At 53.9% G+C, this 13,216-nt stretch overlaps 1 protein-coding gene across 1 annotated transcript; it reads left to right on the forward strand.

Moving 5' to 3' along the window:
* The first annotated feature begins 1,587 nt into the window (after nucleotides 1-1,587).
* On the forward strand, nucleotides 1,588-12,946 carry CXCR5 (C-X-C motif chemokine receptor 5). The gene is made up of 2 exons (XM_037841670.1): nucleotides 1,588-1,724; nucleotides 10,279-12,946. Exons 1-2 carry the CDS (start codon nucleotides 1,671-1,673, stop codon nucleotides 11,341-11,343), a joined length of 1,119 nt encoding a protein of 372 aa, XP_037697598.1. The 5' UTR covers nucleotides 1,588-1,670; the 3' UTR covers nucleotides 11,344-12,946.
* Nucleotides 12,947-13,216: the final 270 nt, after the last annotated feature.

Consider the following 13,216-nt stretch of genomic DNA (forward strand, 5'->3'; position numbering starts at 1 on the left):
GTTGGAGCACCTTCCTCCAGAGCATGTCAGGACTAGAAACGCTGGAGATCTCTGATTCCGTGTCTTGGGATTCTTCCTCCTTGAAAGCAGTTTCTGAAGGCAGTGAGTGGGAAGAGAGGAAAGGAAGACCCTAATAGAACAAACAGAGTCTGAAAACCCTTATTCTGCGAGAAGTTGAACTCCAAGAAAGATGCATCCGTCCATTGTGGGGGGTGAAGGGAGTGGTTGTAAAAAGATGTGTGGGAGAGAAAAGGGGATGATGAACACAGGTGAAAGGGAAAGGAGGGCACTAAAAGGGCAGGATCCTAGAGAATGGCATTATCTGGATAGAAGGAGAGTGCAGTAAAGGGAGTGGAGGGTGAGGCAAAAGAACCAGGTGTGTGTCCTGCGTGGGTGCCTCTGTGCATGCAGTCCTTGTTAAGTTCTCGAGGACCAAGGGAGGGGAGGAAACGTCCTCTCTTCTTCATGGCACTGGCTGCCCATTAGCCACCCAGGACCCTGGAAGGGAAAGCACAAAGAACAGACTCGAAGGGATCAATGTCTGAAAAGGAGCTTCCTAAAGGAAGAGATCCTCAGGGCAGAGTTGAGGGAAACAAAAGGGGAGAGTGAGTCTCTAAGGCTGGGAGCCCAAAGTGATGGAGAAAACATGGAACATGGCGTCACAGAACCTGGGTCCAAGACCCAGCTCTGCCACTGCTCTGTCACTTAGCTGTGGGATCCTGGGGAGGTGACTCTCCCTCCCTGGGCCTCAGGGTCCCCCTGCCTCAAAATCCAGGTGTTGGTCTTGAGAGTCCCTGAAGTCCCTTCTAGCCGGGTAGACTATAATGCTCATAATCTATGTGCCAACCAAGTCGATTGGTAGCTGGAACATCTGTATTTTTGTGTTAGAAAATGACTCGGAGACTGTGTCTATGTTTTTGTGCTCTTCTTGGGTAATTTCATTTTCATTTTCCAAAAATATTTTAGTGTCATTAGCTTTGAAAAATTCCAACTTATCTTCTGAACCTGAGCTGGAAAAGGAAAGGTTTCTGCCTCTGCCTAGGCAAAAGAATGGTGGCAAGTAGGGTGATGAACCATCCTGGTTTGGTCAGGACCATGGGGTTTCCCGTGCCAAGGGCTTTCAGTTTTAACACTTGGACAGTCCTGGGCAAACTGAGATGGTCGTTCACTCTAGCAGTGAGACGGGCAGGTTTGGAGGTGGCTGGGAGAAGTGGCTGGGAGAGCTCTCCCCTGTTCCCTTTCTACTTGGACTCTCCCATCATCAACCTGTTGACTTGTTTGGTGTTTTTCTGTTACAAGGTGTATGCTTCTTATTGGGAGGTTGGTGGGGGCACAGGATGGAGAAGTGAGGGGCAGCCTTTATACTAGTTACAAGCCCCATTTGAGACAGCTATTGCCAGGAAAGAAGCCGAAATGCTTGACTAGCACTGATGCTATGGGGATTTTCCCTTTTTCTTCAAAAAAAAAAAAAAAAAAAAAAAAAAAAAAACAAGAAAAGACCCAGTGGAAAAAAAAAAAAAAATGATGAGTTGTGAGGTACGCAGCCGGGCCGGGGACACTGCGTAGCTCATTTGTTTAAATTTGCAGTTGACGGCTGCCACCTCTCTATCGGCACCAGGCAGAGAGCCTCTTGTATCAGTGCCCAGTCTGGCAACCGCACGGCTACAACCATGAACTACATGACCTTGGACGTGGACCTCATGAACTACAACCTGGAGGAGGTGGTGAGTAGGGACAGGCAGTTCCCGGTCATCGGGCCCTGCTTGAATTCTAAATACCCTGTGCCCAGGGTCCCTGGGACAGCCTTGGAGTCCCTTCCCCTGTGGATCTGTAGAGTCCAGACAGGCCCATTAGCTCCTGCCTTTTAGGATCCTGATTCCCAGTGCCTGGAGGAAGCAGCTAGATATCCCAGTTGTCCTTAATATCCTTCGGAGGGGGGTGGAAGGTATGGGTTGGTCCTGTATCCTCCATTGATTTGCTGTGTGAGCTGGAACAAGATCACTTTGCCTCTCTGTTTTTCAATAGGTGATCCTCTCCCAATCTCTTAGGGCTGGAAGTAGTCAGGAAAGGACTTTGGAGATTTTTTTCATGTCAGGAGGCTGGCATGGCTCATTGAATCAATCAACATGTATTTATTCATCTCTTGCGATGTGGTATTTCATTTGGGTACTGCATTCTGAGTTGAGTGGAGAGCCGAGGACCTAGCCATTGCCCACAAATAGCTCACAGTCTAAACAAGAAGGAAAAAAAAATAAAAACATTCACCGGAATCTATTAGACAATAATCATGTGCTAAACTGAGGAAGTGGGAGACCAGATGGTCAGCAAAGGGAGAAGGACCCCAGTGGGCCAAAGATGGGGAGTGGGGGTGGGATGCCAAGTTGGTGAGTGAACCTCTGACTCCGTATTAACCCTAGAAATGTCCTAGAGCATGTCGTGGCCTCCCTCAAAGGACTGATATCTCTGGAGATAAGGTTTTATTGGAAAAGGGTTTGCCTGGGTGGACTCAGAAAACGGTCACCAGTACCACCCACCCAAGTTTCCCCAGCAAAGCACTGTGGTTTAGCTGGCTTGGCTGTCACTGGGCCTCCAGAGGATTGTGTGGGGAGCAGCTCAACCAGAGACCCCCAGGCCTCCTTGTGTGGTGGCAGTGACGGTAAGGGCCTCTGGGAAACTTCACAGTCATTTCTCTTTCCCCCATAGCCAAGGGCCCTTCTGGGGAAAGGACTCCTCTCTGGGCTGCATTGTGGGCTACTGTATGAAGGAACCACAGCCCTCTCTCCTGCACTAGCAGCTCTCCTGACCCTAAACTCACTCTGAGATAGTCTCCAGCTCCCTTCAGCTCTCCAGGTTGAGGTCTAACATTGTAACTCCACCAACTGTGAATCCAGACTTGCTTGAAAAGCCTGCCTCTAACTGGCCCAGATCTCAAGGCTTGGAAGTATAAGTAGAACATGGGGAGAAGGAGAGAAGGGCTAATTTCCCTCAGGCCCAACCTCCCGGATCCAATCCCCAGTTAAAAGCAGATTCAGAACCATCGGTCTAATGAGGATCAGCTACACAGTTTGCAAATGGTGCAAAATGAAAACGCAACGTCCTTGTTCAAAAATGATTAAGAATTTCAAGACAGCGACAGCCGAGCACTAAACCAAGCGTGGGGTCTTTCTAAGCACAGGGCCCTGGGGGACTGCATGAAACTGGCCCTGAGTCTAATTACAGATTAAAACCCCAAGGCCGTGACTAGGAAATGCACTCCCACCCCATACCCCCATCAGGGGGCCCAGCTTTGCCTGACTAGGTTACTGGGTGCCTTCCTCTGCCCACAGCTTCAGGCTGACCACGAGCCCTGACCCAGTTGGAAATCATAGTAACTAACTCAAGACCTGGCTCATCCTGGCTTCTGAGAAACCTCAAGAGTTTCCCCTCGCTTCACGCCTCGCTCCACTGTGTGACCTACTGGAGACAGGTGCTGGCAGGAGGCAGGGGACAGCAAGCATGGCACGTCCCGTATCACCAAAGGAAACCTACATGGTGACATGCTTCTTGTCACGCTTCAAATGAGTGGTCTTGGGTGGGCACCTGAGCATACAAGGACCCCTCATTTGGAGTCTAGAACAGGAGCCCAGGAGTCCTGGGGACCATCTGGGTCTGCAGCTCTTCCTCAACCAGCTTCCAGGCCCACTCCTATCTTCACTTTCCCTCCTACATGTTCTCTCTCCAGAGCCATTGCCCCTCAAGAAGCACAGCCCCTCTCCCTCTGCCACACCCCCTCTTAGCAGGCTCTTGAACAGTCTTGGCGGCCCCCTAGCACAGGGACCCTGGGATGGCCTGGCTTTTGAATGGCAGAGTGGGCAGGAAAGGTTTGCACATGGTAGCGTCTCAATGACTATTTACTGACATGTGCAGCATTGAAGGTCTTCTCTTACCATTTCTCTCTGCAGTTATTCTAGCTTCTTCCATGCCTTTTGCTTCCTGCCCACCACCCCACCCCCAATCCTTGCCCAAACCAAGCACTGGTTCACTTTAGTACAACACCGGGTTCAACCCTCCAATGCTGGGGTAAGAATTGGAGGCTCTTGGCCATAAGCCAAGTGTTGGTCATCCTGCTTCCCTTCCTTCTCTGGAATTCCAAGACCAACTTGAGCTGCTTAAAATGACCATTCTCTTAAGGTGGGCTGCTAATTACCAGGGAGGGAGGCTCCAAACACAAAACAAATATAGATGGTAAATACTGGGAAGAAGGAGCCAGGTCCCTGGGCAGGGGCATGCCAAAGACCCATCCTGTCTACAAGAACCTTGAGCTGAGAGTTTGGAGCAGGCTGAGGCCTGGGCTGGGGCACCTGCAGAGGATGGTCAGAAACTACGCCTCCAGCCCCACCCTGCACACTAGCCAGGAGGGCAAGCTGCCGTGGAGCTGGCCCAGGCCTCAGGGCATACTGGCTTCCCCTGTCCTCTCCCCGGTGACCGTCACCACAAACCAGGACCTCAGGTGTGTCCAGAGCATCACAGCCTGTAAAGCCCATTCACATGTACCGTCTCGTTTCTTCAAGGAGGTGTGAAGAAGAGGAACCAAAACCAGCCAGGCTGGTCTGGGCTTTACCTTGGGGGATGGGAAGGTCCCCCACCACCATCAGGTCAAAAGTCCCAGAGCAGCACCAGTGCAGGAGGCCCAGACAGTGGGCGGGTGGCTAGAGGGGTCTTAGATGAGGGGGGGACCCCAGGTCAGCCTGAGAAGGGGTCAGCGTTGGTGAGAATCAGATTCCATCGGGGGTCCTTGCCTTTTCTGAGGATGCAGACTGGCCGATCCCACTTCTCTGGCAAAACAGCATAGAAAGTGACCATGTATTTGGGACTGACTGAGACTCAGGACGCAAGAAGGAGCATTCTTTCAGAAATGATGGGATAAAATATTTGAAATCAGTATTATCCCAAGAAATTGGCTTCACATGTTTGCTCTACACATCTAGGAGACGTTTCTGCCTGTCCCTAGGACAGGGTGACTGTCCCTAAAGTGTAAATAGATTTTAGGGTGCCAAGTGGGACCCCTTTAAACCTAAAGACCCAGTGCAGTTTGTGTTAGCTTGAAGTCTCCCACAGAACCACATCCGGTACAGCCCAAAATCCTTGGGTAGAGAGGGAAGGGGAGTCTGGCAGTCTTACTCCCAAAGGGTGGGGACAGGGATGGGGGGAAATGTGACCGATGGCAAGACAGAGTCTCAGGTGGTCTTTAGGGAGTATGGGTCCTCTGAAGGAAGAGGGGAGTGAGGGGCACAGACCTACTCCCTCACCCCTTAGACCTGTCTCATCCCTCCAGGCCCCTGCACACCTCCAGCCACTGAAAGCTGGAATGACAGATGCCCTGGCCTGCCTCACTCCCAGCTCCAGACAGGGACATAAAAGGAGATGGAGCTCCCCATCGTCAGGGCTATAATCCACATCCTGTGCTCTGACACCTCCTGCAGCCAGCATGACTCGGGCCCCTGGCATCCTGGGGTTCAGCAGGCTGCCGTGAGCCAGGCACTCAGCAGGCAGCCCTGTCCCGCTCCTGGGGGCTGAGAAGAAGGTCAGACTGGAGCAATTACTGGCTGCACGACAGGCTAGAGAAACAGAGGAGCTCCCAGGCTCTGAGCTAGACGCAGATCATTCTGGGAAGCAGTTCAGCCCTGGGCAAGGCGTGACAGAAGGCAAGTCAGAGCACCTGGGAGCTGTGAGCAAGGGACATTAGATGGCAGGGTCCAGCCCCCTTCCAGGGCAGTGATCTCTTTCCAGTTCATACATTATCCCTTCCTCCCAAGGGCCGTAGCCCATTGTTGGGTAGTTCTGCCTGTTAAGAAGTTGTCTCTCTCTTGACTAAAACAGCTCTCCCCCAACTTCTGCCCATTCTCTGCCCTCTTGTCCACAGGGGCTCTACCCAGTCCCTGAAGACAGTTCTAATGAACTCAAGACTCCTCTTCCCTGGACTTTACACTCCCAGTACCTGAAAACTTGCTCCCAGGGTTTTCCAGACCCCTCAGCCAACTGCACACCCTTGTGCAGACTGAGGCCTGGCTGATTGGTGCCCAGGTGTCCTCCTACGGGTTTCTGTTCACCTGGAGTAAGGTGACACTAGACTTTCTGGCAGCCACGTCACCCTGTTGACTCATCTCAGACTTTCAGACAACAAACTCCTGGGTCTTTTTCTCATGCGCTGTTGTTAAGCCAGCTCTTTCCTACCTTGCGCTTGGAAAGTTGACACTTTCAACCCAAATCTGGGTCTTGACATTTTTCCCCGGGCAATTCCATCTGCGTAGCTGGGACCCTGGTTCCCGCCGGTGGAGAACTCTGAATTGTCTGACAGTGTGTTCAATTCCCCAGCTGTGTCTTCATCCAAGACAGGGTGTGAGTGCTGGAGGAGAGAGGATCTGGGACAGTCCCCTGAGGAGTCCCCTAGGGACAACCCCCGCCCCCCCCACACACACCTGCTGACATAGAATCCTGTCGTCATGTTTCCTGAGCTTTATGCTAGCCAGTGCAGGGCAGTGAGGCAGCGTCAGGGTTAGAGAAGTCACATGGGGTTTGGAGAACTCAGTTACAGAGGGACCGGGGCCTGAAGTGGCTCCCGAGGAAGGGATGAAGGGAGGGGTGAGGAAGGAGGGGAGGGGAGGAGTCCCTCCATGATCCTACCACTCCTGGCATCGCTTCCCCTCCCCCTCTCCCTCCCCCCACCCCCCATCCCCTTAACCCCAGGCCACCCTGTCCCTACCCCTGCCTCCTTGCAGCACCCACAGACAGTTGCTAACTAGACTGCCGGCTCCGTGCTCAGCTTCGTTCCAGTCTTGGTGTTTTCTGGTCTTCTCTGGGACACAAATGTTTGACCTACGTGGCGCTCACTGTCCGCTCTGTGCCTGTCTATGCCATCCACTGGGGTGGCCCCATCTGGGCACAGGTCTGGGTCTGCACAGGGGGCGTGTTGCCAGCAGTGTATGTGTGCGTGTGTGTCGTTCTGCAGCTTCTTAGGTCAGAGAATGAACCAGTTGCCTGTCTGACTTGCCCACACTGTGCTCCCTCTGGGTGTGGGTCTCAGAGGTTCCTGCATTCCCCGTGGTATCAGGGTCCCTAATTCCTCAACTTACCACCAGGCTAGAGCCAACTTGGCTTTACTTCCCCCCTTCAATGATTTGAGGTAGGGTGGGGGAGCCTGATACTCTGTGTGTGGGAAGTGGCTTTAACACGTGCCACTCCCGAGCCCCCAAAACTTCTGTTTGACACCTCCTGCTGAGATGTACTGTCAACTCCCAGCTCCCCACCAACCAGCTTCCTTCCATCTTCCCCTCTCTGCTTGAGCACTTTGCCAAACAAATATCTCTTGGTAGGGAGGAAGGGGCAGTAAGTTCCCACCCTCTAAACCTGGGTTCCCTTCTGGAGCCTGTAGAATGTTCTACCACTTGTCTTTAAATGTGCAATAAACTACTCAGCCTTGGTGTTTTGGAGATCAAGGACTTGAGTGGTTCTCATTGGGGACTTTCTGGGCTATTCTGGCTAGACCTAAGCCCACCAGTGGACAGTGGGACAGCCAAGATCCAACTACTGCTGAGGCAGGTGTCCAGCCGTGCTGACTGCCCCATGCCTTGCATCTCTCCTCCCTCTGTCTGCTTTGCTCTGCTTGGAAACTCTTCATCTCAACTGTTTTTACTCTTTAGCTCCTGCAGAACTCCAGAATGGGTCAAATGGTCATGTTCAACGAATACTGAAAATAACTCCCAATTCCCAGAGAGAACCCAAGGTGGGCCCCAGGCTGTCAAGAGACAGGAGGCAGGTGTTGAAGAGGCACAGAGAGGGACTGTTACTACCTAAAGACCTGGAATATGAAGGCCTCTGACCTTCTCTGGGAAGCGACTCTTAGAGCAGCTCAGGAAACATCTGTCGCATGTCTGTCGTGTAAAACATATGGCCTGGTGAGGGGGACACAGAAGTCAAAGGCATGGCACCTGCCTCCAGGAGCTCCCAGCCTCGAGTGCTACAGTAAAGGCACACATAGAACATGGAGAAAAGCACATGTAATTCTGAGTGGGAAGAGCCAGGAAGGATGTGGGGAGGAGGGATTGAGTTGGGCCTTGAAGGAAGGTCAGAATTAGGCAGAAACAAAAGATCGCTCAGCAAAAGGAAGAGTTTGAGCAAAACTTTGGAGACAGGAATGTGTCAGGGTGCTGGATGCAGGCAGCTGGGAGAATGAGGTACCTGGAGCATAGGGTGCTTAAAGCAATAAAGCAGATGGCGAGGTTTGAAAGGTGAGAGGAATACACATTGTGGAAGAAATCTAAAGACCCTGCTGGGGGGTTTAGACCTCACCCTGCAGGTCCATGGTTTCCAAGAGGTTTTTTGAGAAGTAGAACCATGTTATCCAACACCTCATGAGACAAAGGTAGAAAGCTCTGGTTTAAAGGCAAGGGGGAGCTGGGGAGCCCCACATGGGAACACCCTGTTATATACCCTCAATCATGGGCACCCTTAAAAAGTCGGTGGGACAATGCTATATGCCCTTTAATTGGATCTGAAGTTTATCAATCTATTTTAGACATCTTTCCCTAAGAGAATGTGCAGATAAACCTCATTTCTTTTTGCACACTGCATTGTATTACTGTTATGGGAGCGCCCTGGGTTGCTTCATGCCTATCTTCTGCTAATGAACTTTGATGACAAGCGTGACTTACTTATAATTGGTTTTGCTAGTACATGTGACAGTGAAAAGAAGAAAAAAAAAGGCTAAAGGCGAAAAAGAAAAGAAAACCACTGCTTATAGATGACAGGGAGCCAGAAAAGACCTTCACGCAGATGCTGAGGAGATGGGATTTTTGTTGGAAAACTCACCCTGCTAGTCTGGGTGGGAGAAGGATGGGAGTGGAGCCAAGTGCACAAGAATCTTGGGGACCTCCAGAGAGATATTAGGGTGTTGAGGTGATGAAGGCCAGACTGAGGCAATGGCGGGAGGGTGGTGGGGCTGGGGGGCAGATGGCACCCCTCCACCTGCTTCTCATGGTGCGGCCTGAAGACCTGGGCTGGGGCCTGGGTCTACCCACTATTGGGAGCCAGGCCCCTGGGTGGCAAGAAAGCCATCTTATCCTGCTTGTACCCAGGACCCTCCTCTCTTAGAAGGAGGACAGCGTGAGACCACCCAGAGGCTGGGGTAAAGGGTACCCCACTCCATCCTCTGCCTTCCTGGGGCTCATCCTTTACAGAAGTGTCTTTTTGAACCCACCTAGGTTGGTTATAATCAGTTTTGAATTGCTGTGGGGAAGGGGCTGGGAAGGGAAGGGGAGGGGTGGGAAGGACAGGGCTGGGGAGCCCAGGGGAGCAGGTGCAGCCGGACAGCTGTGAGTGAAAGGTATGAAAACAGGCACCGTGTCTTCCTTTGTGGTTAGCTGGGTAAACAACCTGAGCGCTGGGGAGGGGGGGAGGGGAGGGGAGGGGAGAAGGAGGATGGGGAGGAGGAAGCTTCCGGAGACAAAGTGGGCACGCCCCCTTCACTTGGAACAGGCAGGCTCCCTCCCTCACCCCTGCTCCTGGCTCTCCCTGGGTCTCCCCACTTCCAGCTGCCTCTGGGCTTCCAGCTTTCACAGCTCTCCTTGCGGCCAGACGCTGGCCCCAGAGGTAGACAAACGTGGGTTTGAACAAACCTGAAATTCACTGAGTCTGTGACCTTGGGTAAGTCCCATCTGTAAAGGTACTACATACCTCGAACTTTAGGTGCAGATTAGAGGAAATAAGGCCTTGAAAGGCACCTAGCATCCTCAACAAATGGGCAGCTATTACTACAGTTACAATTATAAAGAAGGCAGGAATGGGGGGACAAACCGGGAGGAAGGCAGCAGACCACATGGGTCGCCCCTTCCCCAGCGGGATCCCAGGCTTCAGATCCACTCCCCAAATTGAAGCTCTGACTCCAGTCCTTGGAGCCTGCAGCCTCCCATACCTGAGGACACATGAGCACACAAAATAACTTACAGGTGCACAACACTTCAAAGTTTGCACGGCCCGTCCCCACCACGTATCTCCTTTCATCTCCATCCCTACCTTGTCAGTCTCTCTCACAGATGAGCAAACTGACCTCGGAAAAGGCAAAGTGATTTGTTCAAGGACTCACAAAGGAAAAGTTGGGATTTGGTCTGTGGGATCTACGGGGAGTGCAGAACAAAAGCAGACGGCCTAGGGGTAGGGAGGGTGGGGGGTGGGAAAAAGCACCCAGGGAGCTGGGGTTCCTCCTGATCCTCAGTTCTCCACATCCCTGTCTCCCCCTTGCAGTACAAGGAATTCGGCAACTACAGTGACAGCACGGAGACAGTGGTGGAAAACCACCTCTGCGCCACGGAGGAGGCGCCCCTGCTTGCCTCCTTCAAGGCCATGTTCATGCCCTTGGCCTACGGCCTCATCTTCCTCCTGGGCATGGTGGGCAACATCCTGGTGCTGGTGATCCTGGAGCGGCACCGGCAGACCCGCAGCTCCACCGAGACCTTCCTGTTCCACCTGGCGGTGGCCGACCTCCTCCTGGTCTTCGTCCTGCCCTTCGCCGTGGCCGAGGGGCTTGTGGGCTGGGTCCTGGGCACCTTCCTCTGCAAAACTGTGATTGCTCTGCACAAGGTCAACTTCTACTGCAGCAGCCTGCTCCTGGCCTGCATCGCCGTGGACCGCTACCTGGCCATCGTCCATGCCGTCCACGCCTACCGCCACCGCCGCCTCCTCTCCATCCACATGACTTGTGCCACCGTCTGGCTGGCCGGCCTCTTCTTCGCCTTGCCGGAGATCCTCTTCGCCAAGATCAGCCAACCCCGCCACAACAACTCCCTGCTACGCTGCACCTTCTCCCAAGAGAACCAAGCAGAGACCAATGCCTGGTTCACCTCCCGATTCCTCTACCACATCGGCGGGTTCCTGCTGCCGATGCTGGTGATGGCCTGGTGCTACGTGGGCGTGGTCCACCGGCTGTGCCAGGCCCAGCGGCGGCCTCAGCGGCAGAAGGCTGTCCGAGTGGCCATCCTGGTGACCAGCATCTTCTTTCTCTGCTGGTCTCCCTACCACATCGTCATCTTCCTGGACACCATGGTGAGGCTGAGGGCCGTGGGCAACAGCTGTGAGCTGAATGGCTATCTCCCCATGGCCATCACCATGAGTGAGTTCCTGGGCCTGGCCCACTGCTGCCTCAACCCCGTGCTCTACACTTTCGCTGGCGTGAAGTTCCGCAGTGACCTGTCTCGGCTTCTGGCCAAGCTGGGCTGTGCCGGCCCAGCCTCCCTCTGCCAGCTCTTCCCTAGTTGGCGCAAGAGCAGTCTCTCCGAGTCAGAGAATGCTACCTCCCTCACCACCTTCTAGGTCCATGCACTTCCCCACCTTGGTTTCTGCTTCCTTGGGGGATGCAGCAGCTCCGGGACCCCTCCCGGCAAGAGCTGGGCTCCAAGAGCTCACCTTGGCTGGTGTCCTCATTTGGGGATTGGGGTGAACCCACCCCTCTTTCTAGGACAGCCAGCTCCTCTCCCAGCCCCAGGGCTAGACTGGAGCCCAGGGAAGGGAGAGCAGCCCAAAGGCAAAGCGAAGAAGACCTGCAGCCATCTGCATCACCTTGGGCTGAGAAGACCCCACACACCTTCTCTCATCCTAACTTTTCCAAAGCTTAGGAAACAGCATTTACTTCTGCCCTTGCTGACGGGGAAAGTCAGCCCCTCCCAGAACACACTCCAGCAGCTTATGGACCTCTGGCCTCCGCAGCAACCCTCTCCTTCTACCCACCTTCAAGGTGGAGGCTGGGGCCGAGGGAAGGCCAGCTGACAACGGAGCATGGCCCGACAGGTCTGAGTCCCTAACGAACACAGACATTCTGCAAGGCCCCCGGCCCTGTGGCCATCTCGACCAAGCAGGAGGCTGGGGCTGACCCAGTTTGGGTGGCTGCCCCTGGCTCTGAGAAGGTGCTGGGCCCTGGGAGGTCTGCAGACCAAGGTCAGGCTCCAGGTACCCTCAGAGGCTCAGCCAGTGTCCTGGGAGAGAACCAAGGCCGAGCCAGCAACAGAGGCCCAATGGGGGGAGGAAAAGTTCTCTTTCCCTAGCCCCAAAGAGGGACAAGTATAAAATGGAACTCAGCTGTTTTCCTCTGTCCGGGGAAGGTCTGGACAGAGCTCCCAGGGTGGGCCAAGGAGGGCAGGATCCAGAGCCCTGGTGGGTTCTGGGCACTGATAGATGGGGAAGGAGATAAGACTGGTCCTTCCCCCCGACCCTTCCCACAAGCTAGGGGGGCAATGGAAGCTTCTAGAGCAGCAGAGGGTCCCAGACCACAGCAGAAGGGCTACTTGGCTAAGAGGTAGAATGGAGAGGTAGCCCCTCTAAGAAGAAAGGAGGAGCCCAAACTGATAGCCTGCGGGGGCATCTGGTAGTCATCCAGAGGCCAGGCCCTGAGCACAGAGGGCAGCGTGAGGGAAGCAGGCCTGGGCAGGGAAGTCCCCCAGCCCCCAGGGGAAGCTGCGGCCTGCCCAGAGAGGATACTACTCAGATGGAACCAGAGGAAGCTGCTCTGCGCTGGGGGCCTCTCACGCGGTTCTGGGCGCTCCCTCCCTCCTACGCAGCCTCTGAGCTGGGGTGAGGAGGGGCTTCAGGTCAGGACCCCTGCACTTGCCCATGCGGGTTGCCCAGCCCCACTCAAGAGCCCCCCACTGAAGAAATCAGAGGTGTGGGCCTGGAGGCGGTGCCTCCACTACAGAGCACTGGGGAAAACCTGGGGTCCCCCTTTTCTCTCCCAGCACCCACCAGCAAGCTGGGCAGTGGACAAGCTGGACACAGAGGCAAAAAGGCATGAGGATGGATTTTGAATTTTCTCTTTTTAATAAAAAGGCACCTATAAAACAGGTCAATACAGTACAGGCAGCACAGAGACCCCCGGAACAAGCCTAAAAATTGTTTCAAAATAAAAACCAAGAAGATGTCTTCACATATTGTATTTATATATTTATATTTATATATATATTTATATAATGGTACAAAATGGCTGGGGGTATGGCCATGAATGGAGGAAGTGGGCTGGCCTGTGGAGTTCACCTTGGAAAGCTAGTCAGGTGGCGGAAGTTGGTGGGGGGGGGGCACAGGCCCTTCGGGTCTGAACCCCCGTCCTTGGGGCAGGAAACACTTAAGAGTCTGACAGTTTGGGAAGTCTTGGGTCGGGGTGGGGGAGCTCATGGGTGAGGCTGGACGGGCACAGCGC

Source organism: Choloepus didactylus, chromosome 6 (genome assembly GCF_015220235.1).
Source record: "Choloepus didactylus isolate mChoDid1 chromosome 6, mChoDid1.pri, whole genome shotgun sequence".
NCBI lineage: Eukaryota > Metazoa > Chordata > Mammalia > Pilosa > Megalonychidae > Choloepus > Choloepus didactylus.